This window comes from Lipotes vexillifer, unplaced genomic scaffold (genome assembly GCF_000442215.2).
Source record: "Lipotes vexillifer unplaced genomic scaffold, Lipotes_vexillifer_v1.1 scaffold194, whole genome shotgun sequence".
Lineage (NCBI taxonomy): Eukaryota > Metazoa > Chordata > Mammalia > Artiodactyla > Lipotidae > Lipotes > Lipotes vexillifer.
Genome location: NW_006771758.1, coordinates 1,766,030 through 1,775,273, shown reverse-complemented (window position 1 = coordinate 1,775,273; position 9,244 = coordinate 1,766,030). Strand labels below are relative to the sequence as shown.

General features: G+C 51.2%; 1 protein-coding gene across 1 annotated transcript in view; it reads left to right on the top strand.

Annotated features, from left to right (window-relative positions):
- Positions 1–3,864: 3,864 nt before the first annotated feature.
- NIPAL4 (NIPA like domain containing 4) overlaps positions 3,865–9,244 on the top strand; it is a 14,052-nt gene continuing 8,672 nt past the window's right edge. The window contains 4 exon segments of the mRNA XM_007447132.1: positions 3,865–3,912; positions 5,143–5,287; positions 5,290–5,415; positions 8,684–8,914. Of these exon segments, the coding sequence (XP_007447194.1) occupies positions 3,865–3,912; positions 5,143–5,287; positions 5,290–5,415; positions 8,684–8,914 (550 nt within the window).

The window sequence follows — 9,244 nt, the reverse complement described above, 5'->3', positions numbered from 1 at the left end:
AAGAGCGGTCAAGAAATGGCCCCAGAATCAGGCTGCTGAGTTTCATCATGGTCCCACTATTTAATTGCAGACTAGTTACTTAACCTTCCTGAGCCTCAGTTTTCTCATCTCTGAAATAGGAATCATAGCAGTACCTAACTCATAGGCTTATTGTGAGGAGTAAATGAGATAATGTGTGTAAAATTCTCAGTGCACTGGCTCAGCCTTAAAAAGTGACCAAAAAGTAATACCTCTTATTATTTGCCCTAAGGTCGCCCCTTTCTGCCCAGAAAGAAAGCATAGTAGTAGATAAAAGCGCTGGATTGGGATTCCAGTGACTTTGAGTGAAGTACTGACTCTGCCACAGATTAGCAGAGTGATGTTGGGCGTGAACTCGCCCCTGTCTGTGCCTCAGTTTCCCCATCTGCCAACTAAGAGGGTTGGATTCCTTGAGCCCTTCCAGCTCTAACTCTGAAGGATGGCCGATGAGGAGATCGTATGGCCGCTCCATGTAGTTTCTGGATGGTCCCAGTCTTCCCAGCTACCCCATACAGAGAAGGACGAGGAACAGGTCTGGGAAGAAGACCCTGGCCTCCTCAAACCAGTGCCTTGGTTAAGAGCACTACTCTGGGGATGCCCAAGCCCAGCTTGGAATTCTGTCCCTACCACTGTGTGTGACCTTGGTAAAGTCACTTCGCTTCTCTGAACCTCAGTTCCTTCATCTATAAAATGGGACTTAAAATGGTACCCAGAGTAAGGGATTGTAATGACCAGGTGAGCCCATGCCTGCAAAGTTCTTAGCATACAGAGGAAGGACTCGGTGTGCTGTTTTAATAATCATGATTGATGCCAGTTGCGTGTGGACCTCATCTCTGGGCACGGTGCTTTTCTTAGGGCCAGTCTGAGTGCACTTGTGTCCATTCCAAGCATTATTTCTTAATGCTCTTTATGAGCATAAGACAGTAAAGCTCTTTTTGAGGACAGCAGCCATCCTGGGGAACCACATGGAAGAAAAGAGTAGGCCGGCCTCTGCATACTGACCGTCTAGAGTCCCATGATCCCAGGTTGGCTTGAAGGAGGAGACAGCCCTCTGTCCTTGCCCTCCCTGCCCAGAAGACCAGCTCTCTAGGACTGGAAAGGACCATAAGCTACATCTTTTCCAGCCCTTTTACCTGGTGTTAGGATGCCAGGAGAAGTGGCCTACCCAAGTCTCATGGGTTGTTTCTAGACTTGGGACTCTAAGTAGTTTGTGTGGTATTGAAGAGAGTGTCTGCATTTGATTCTTGGCTTCTCAAGGAACGGGCTGTGTCCTCACTGGACTGGAAAAGGGGATAATAATAAACCTTTGCTTCCTAGGGTCGTTGCAAAGATTAAACAAGCATGCATATAATATATAGCAAGCCTCTATAAATAGCATTCCTATTACTCACGTCTCTACTCTATATTCCTCCCCCAGTGCTTTTCGGCCATACCACCCTGGAAACACCCAGTGCACTGATTTTGGGATTTCTTTTCAGCTGTGAAGGTGTGTGAGAGTAGTAGCATTGGTCTGGAGTACCAGTCTGGAAACCTGATTGGAACCCTGACTCTGCCTCTTTGTTGCTCTGTGACCCGCCACTGGTCATCTTCCCTCTCTGGCCCTCAGTCTCTTCCTCTATAAGAGCACTGTCCAGTATAAATAGAATGTGAGCCACCGTCTATACGTAGTTGTAAACTGTTCAGCAGCCACTTTATAAAAAGTAAAAAGAAGTAGAGAAAATTAATTTTAATAATATATTTTACTTAACCCAGTGTATCCAAGAAATAATCATGTCAACATGTAATCACTACTAGAAAATTATTTAATGAGATATTTTACAGCTTTTTTCTTATTAAGTTTTGAAATCTGGATGATTCTTGATCTGGGGTGATTCGAGCAATTGTCTGGGATGTTTTTGGTCATCACACCCAAGAGGGGTAGAGGGTGGCAGGTAGAGGTATGTGTGTACTGTTGGCATCTAGAGGGCAGAGACCAGGGATGATGCTAAACATCCTACAGTGCACAGGAAAGCCCCCCACAGAGGATTATCTGGCCCCAAATGTTAACAGTGCCTATTTTACACATACAGCACAGTTCAGATTCGCCACTTTCCAAGTTCTCCATAGCCACATGGAGCTGGTGGCTACCATATTGGACAGTGCAGCTCTATAACATAAAACATTTGGGCATGCACTTAAAAGCCAAATTTTTAGGAATTTGGGTTTTGGTAAATTTGTTTTCCTGCTCGTCCCTGAATAAGTGACCAAATGAGATGTGGCTGGTTCACCCGTCCCTGGCTGGCTAAGGACAGAGCCCATCTGTCTCTGGCTAGTTAGACTCTTCCAAAGCTATGCGCCCTCCCCTAGGAGATTGAGCCTGGGGTGGACAGTGAACCCTGTTGTTCTCTTCTGGGGAGACAATGCTGCAGGCCCTGCTACCTACCTGACAGGGCTTTTGTGGCTCAGGGAGAAAAGGGCTTTGTCAGGACAGCAGCCGAGGAGCCTGCAGTTCAATGGGGCCCTTTATGTCTGCACTCCCGGGATGCTCGGGATGCTCGATGCCAGCCCTGGGGAGGCCCCACCCCCTCCTAGAACAAATGGGGACCCTGAGGCCCAGAGAAGGTATAGAAGGCCCTCCAATAGATCCCAGTTCCCTCCACCTCGGCCCATTGCCCTGAAACATGAAATCCACCTAACTCTGAAAAGCCCTGTCTCAAATCACAGGGTGAACTCAGTATTGTCCTTAACCTGGGCAAAGAGGCCCCTGCCCGCTACCCTGAACTTTAGCAGCTCCACAGATCACAAACACATATACAATTAATGTATTAAAGTCTCGCAAGATCCAGGCCCATCTCTGGCACAAGGCAACTATAACCAAACATCTTCTCTTGTGACTTAAAAAGCCCAGGCCAATGCAAAGCACTCCATCTCTCTCATCCTATGTCCTTGGAACAAAAGCGCTGGAGTTTGAATGCAGTGAGTGTTTGAGGGTTGTACCTTGGCCAGCCTCAGAGATGGACACTCTTTTATAGCACAAGTGGGATCTGGGCAGCAGAAATGCTTAGGTAAGAGAAAAGACAAAGTAAATTCCTTGTCAAGTCCTCCCTCCCAGGTGGCATGGTTACATTGATTTTTCTCTAATGCAGTATCATTTCCCAGTGGGGCCAGTCTCCAGTTTCCGGCTCCTTTGTGTCTTGAAAGTACTCATGCTGGTCTCGGAAGTATTCACGTCCATTTGAACTCTGGTGCCACATCCCTCCAAGGTTAGGGACAGGCCTGGGTGTTAGGGGTAAAGATACATGAACTTGGATCTGGTATATGGGCAAGACCTATGGCTTCCCTTTCCTTTCTAACCTCTGCCCTACCCACCCCACCCTGGACCCCATGGTGGTTCACAGACACAGATACACACTCACACACACACACACACACACACAGAAAGGAGCAGGAAGGGCTGTCTTATTTGACAGATAAGGAAACTGATCCTTCTGGAGAGAAGGTGACTTTTTAAAGTCATCCAGCAAGTTAAGGGAAGCCACATGCTGCGAGGACCCTCCCTTTGAGGCCCAGCTAGAAGGCCACCAGCAGAGGGTGGAGGATGGTGGCTTGGGAGACCGGGTGAGGATATAGCAGCTCTGTTTACTCCTGGCGCCCTCAGTTATTGGCTATGGGACCTTGTGGGGAGGGGGCGGGGGTAGTTTATCAGTGTTTAAAATATGGCTTTTTCTATTCCTATACAAAATGTTATTAGGGGAAGCTGGTGACAGGTATATGGGAACTCTGTGAAATATTTTTGTAACTCTTCTGTAAATTCAAAATTACTTCATAATCAAAATAATTTTAATACCGTTTTCCCTCATCTGTACCATGGAGATGAGCACCTGCCTCACAGAAGGCTTAAATGAGATAATGCCTGTAAGCCTTTAGTACAGTATCTGTCCCAGAGTGAAGACTCAGTAAATAACTACTTTTAAAAGCTACTTCCTCCAGAAGGCCAGTGACCTACCGGCCCCCACCACTATTTTCTTGGCAGTCCTCACTACTTGGGAGCAGAGTTATTTCAGCGTAAAATGCCAGGCTTGGTGTGGCTGCGGGGAGCATGCATTTCATCTTGGCTCTTCTGCTTCCTAGCTAGGACCCCGGGGCAAGTTACTAGCTCACTCTGTGCCTCAGTTTCCTTTCTATAAATCATAAAGCTACAAGTAAGTTTGTCATGAGGATTAAATGAACTGGGATTTTTCAGCACTAACAGCTGTGCCTGGCCTTTAGCAAGCAAAACACAAGTGTTTTTAAGGTCCAGCTCAGTGTTTCTCGAACTTTTGTTACTAGCATCCACAGTAACAAATATACTTTCCATCACCACCATTTTTTTTTTTTTTTTTTTGCGGTACGCGGGCCTCTCACTGTTGTGGCCTCTCCCTTTGTGGAGCACAGGCTCCGGACGCGCAGGCTCAGCGGCCAGGGCTCACGGGCCCAGCCGCTCTGCGGCATGCGGGATCCTCCCGGACCGGGGCACGAACCCGTGTCCCCTGCATCAGCAGGCGGACTCTCAACCACTGCGCCACCAGGGAAGCCTCACCACCATTTTTCTTTTTGATGGTGATTTGGAAAACACCAGTCTCTAGATAGTTGATCCCATTTTGTTTCCCCTATTAATAATATATAAGGTTCTTGGGGGACAGGGAATGTGTTTGATTCATTTTGGTCTCCAATTACTTCATTTCCTTCTTTCATTCAATTTACCAAGCTTGTATCACCCATTCATTCAACATATATGTATCGCCCTTTATTGAGCACCTACTATGTGGCTGTGGCTGTTGCATATTAGTACCCCAGTACAGATCAGACCTACGTTAAATGAATATTTAAATAAGGCAGGGAGGTAGGAAGCCAGGAAGGCAGGCAGGAAGGAAAAAAACCCAGTGTCCTGGATGCCCATGGCCCGAGAGAGCCCCAACTGGCAGCAGTTCCCCCCTTTTAGTCCCCACGTTCCCACTTCTACCTCAGCCAGAAAATTGCCCCCTCTCCAGCCACGCTGGAGCCCATCAACTGTCTAGGTGCTGGTCTGGCGTCTCAAGGAGAGGCGGCGCCCGGGGACCCGCCCCCTCGCCTCCTGCCTGGGGATCCTCTCCGGGATCCGGGCAGCCTCCGCGCCCCCGGCGGGCATGCGCCCCTCCGCGGGCAACTCGAGCACAGGGCCCCAGGCCCACGGAGTTGCCCAAGAGGCCGGGCGGCTCCTCCCCGGGGACCCTCCCCCTCTGGGGCGCGTCATTCTCCCCACCCCCAGGTCCGACCCCGGCTGCTCCTCGCACGCCGGCCACGCGGGGGACAAATCTCAGCCACCTGCTCCGGAGCCGGGGAGCCGGGGCACAGTCCGCCCCATGGAGCTGCCGGCCAGCAACGCCAGCTGCGAGAACGGTGCGTGAGGCCAGAGGGGACCCCGTGCGCTCTGCGCTTCGCCTTCCCTCCCTGCTGCTCCTTTCCTCTGCGTCCTCTCCTGCCAGGGGGACCGAAACGGGGGAGGGGGTCCTCATGCGTCGTCCCCCACCCAGTTCTCAGGCCCGTCTTGGGAAGGAGCAGGGTTCTGGCTTTCCCCCTCTTTGGAGCTGGGTAGCTGAGGGGGGAATGGGAGAAAGGGGGACGTGCGTGGGAGGGAAGAGGCGGGATTTATCGATTGGAGCGGGTCTACCAAGAGGTGTGTGTGGCGGGGGCGGGGGGGGGGGTGGCAGGAGTCATTCTATTGCTGGAAGGAAGGAGATTAGACGGGAGGGCAGAAAATAACAAGCAATGTGGGGGGGGGGGGGGGTGTCTTTTATGTATAGTTGCTTCAGATTTTAGTACCTGCCCAGGTCTGTCCCCCTGGGGCTCACCAAAGACAGGGTAGAGGGCGCAGAGACTCACCACCCCCAAACCCACATGCACCTTTTAGGAAAAGGAGGGAAAGAACAACCCAGGAAAGGATAAGGAAAGATTCTGGGCTTTATGCTCAAGTTCTTATTATGAAGCTGCGTAGTGGACTAGGCTCTTTACCTGCATTATCCCAGTTAATCCTTAACACAACTCTAGCAGGCAGGTAGATATTATTACCTTCCTGTCACCATTCTGGAAGTAGGGAAAATGAGGCTCTGAAAAGTCTGATGAACTTGCTCAAGGTAATACAGTGGGGAAATGGAATATAGAACCAGGGCTCTTGGATTCTAAAACCTGTACTGTGCTCATCTCCTTTCTGTTTCTCCATTTTCCTACCTGGTCTTGGTATGCAGCCTGTGGGATATCCCTGTTTTTCTAACGTCTCTTCTCCAGTGAAGCTTTCAAAGCGGGCCTGTTGGGTGTTAGCTGGCCTTGGTTTTCTGAACAATGATGCAGTCCATTTTCAGCCTCGTCTTCCCCTGGGGAAAAACATGTTCCCCAGTCTTAGCATATTCAGGAAGAGAAGCAGGAATCATCTGGCCCAACACCCATTTGTCAAGATGAGCAAGCACCCTCCTCAGAACTGGATTTCCTTTTGGCCATCAGCCCTCTCCTTTTCTTTTTACCCCTGTGGGAGGACTTGACTCGATGGAGGGCACTGTGCCCCTTGGATGCCTCAAGCCTCCCCCAAAGAGCCAGGCCCACCCTTTGGCTCCACCTGCTGGAGATGAACCTTCAGGAGGGCGGGGGAAGGGGGTGGAAATGGGCTTGGCCTTCCTCTTGGGAGTCGCCCTCCTTGGCCCACATCCTCCCAGGTTCTGGCTCTTTTCCTGAACTCAGGGAACTCCCAGGATTTGACTCTTGCCCTAACTGAGGAACAGGAGTGAGCAGTCAGAACAAGTTTGATTAGGGACCCAGATGGTTTCTTGTCTCGTCTTCTCTGGATTGTGACGCAGGTGTTGGAAAGAGAGGTCTCCCACTGCAGAAGACACATGGGCATCCCCTGGTGGGTTCCAGACCCAGCTCTGCCACCAGGCTTTTATGAGACTCAAGCAAATCCTTCCCCATCTCAGGGCCTCAGTTTCCCCAGCTGAAAAGAAAGAGGGTTAGAAAGGATGCCTTCTAAGGGCTCTTCCAGCTCTGCTGTTCCATGCTTCTGTGCCATGGAAGAAAGGTCAACAGTGTGCCCTTGACTTTGTTACGCCAGAATGCCACTCCGTGCTCTAGATATGCCAAAGCTAAAGCTGCCTGACCTTTTGGACTTTGGGCCCTTCTAGTGCAGGCCTAGAGATCTAGCTTGGTTCAAGGAGAAGTGCCTGGCCCAGGCCTACATCCTTGGCACATGAGCCTGGGTCTTTGTGACCCACAGTTTGAAAAAGACCTTCTACCAAAGGTCACAAACTCAGATGCTTATTAGGGGCCGAGCACATAACAAAAATGACTGAAGGGAGCCGCGTGTGGACTCAGGGGAATCGCAAAGAGCACGTCCTGCCTAGGGGTAAAACCACTGCCGAGCCACAGCTTACTGTTGCCTCTGGGACCGTGTGCCCGGCAGAGTAAGCAAAGGCAGCCCTGAAGCTGGACTTTCATGGGAAATCTCCTGATTTTTAAATGTTAGCATGGAGCTCATGTTTTAAGGTAACCTTCAAGAGGCTAAATGACACCCCATCCCCCTTGCCACCTGCTGTGTGTGTGTGTGTGTGTGTGTGTGTGTGTGTGTTGTGTGTGTGGGGGCGGGGGCCGCTGGTGACTGAGAGCATGAACTTCGCCATTATACGGGCTAGGGAAGCAATTCTGGCTTCACCACTTACCACCAGTGTAGCCTTAGGCAGGTTACCAAGCTTACCAGGGCCCCGGTTTCTTCAGCTAAAACCCTGGGCATGTCCACTCTGCCGTTTCCATGATAGGGATGCTCCTGAGAAGCCCCAGGGTGGTGGGCCCTGGGAGTACCAGAGGATTATTGCCTGTGCTTTGTACTGATTCCTTGAACTTGGGCAGCTTAGTTCTTCTGACTGAGGGTCTGCCTCTCATGCCCAAGTTTGTCCTGTTGTCCTTGGTATTTGTGCCAGAAGAGCCAGCAAGGGTGTGCTGGCTCAAGGGCATGAGAACTGATTGACTCTCATGGACTCTAGGACTTGGAAGGAGAGCTAAAGACAGATCCTGCATGGGGTGGCAGGGACACTGATCTCTCTGAGCCCTGAAGGAGGCCTCAGCCCTGACCACAAGCACCAGAGGTCTTTGAAGTAAGGCCTGGGGATGGTCGGTTCTGACAAACAAGGATGCTCGTGTCTCATCATCTTCAGGCCTAGGAGGGGCTGTGGGCTCCAGCCTCACTCCCTCCTGTTACCTGTCAGGACTCTGCACTGTGGCTGCAGTTAGGGATACGTAAGTGAAGAGGCCTCTGGGAGGGGAGGATCCCTGTATGATCCTGAGCTGTTGGAGGCCCATGTGCCCAGAGGCTGGGAGGGGATTCCTGTGGAGGCCGGGAGGTTGGATTCGATGAGGCCTGAGAGCTGTGGGGACCCTGCGCGGTGTGTGGGGGGCATCAGTCTGGCTTAGTGGTGAGGTGCTGGAGTTCTGGAGTCAGACAGCCTGTGTTCTTAGGCAAGGACTCCATTTCCACATTTATGAAATGGGAATCAAAGACAGCACTTATCTGACACATGGATGGAAGCACTTGATGAGTTCACGAAGATAAGGTCCCTAGCCTGCATGCAAATGTCCCTAGCCTGCATGCAAATGTCCCCAGCATGACTCTCACCGTGGTCTTCCGTAGGTTCCCTAATCAGCCTGTACTGCTCCTCCCAACAAGTCTTGTGCCAGATCGTCGGTGACCTCAGCCCCAAGCCCAGCATCTCCAACAGCTGGCAAGAGAGGTTCAGGCAGAACTACAGCTTCTATGTCGGCCTGGGGCTGGCCATCCTGGCCAGCTTCCTCATCGGCAGCAGCGTCATCCTCAAGAAGAAGGGCCTCCAGCGACTGGTGGCCTCTGGTGCCACGCGGGCTGGTAGGCTCCTGGTGGGCAGGGGTGGATGGGGTGCTGGGTGGCGAGCCCTCGGCCAGCCCTGTGAACCTCCCTTCACGGGGTCCACTGTAGCGGTTTGAGAACCTGTCCTAGACAGGCACAAAAGGCTCATTGTCAGTCCCGTTGGGAGGCCGATCCATCAACAACAGGAGACCTTCCTTTATAATCCAGTAGTTCCTGAGAACTACATGATTAGTTAATTGGGGTGAAGACAGGGAAAAGTCTCAGGGCCAAGAATCAGAAACCCCAGGTCTAGTCCTGGTTTTATTTCTTACCAGTTGTGTCATCATAGGCAAGTCACAATTTCCCTAC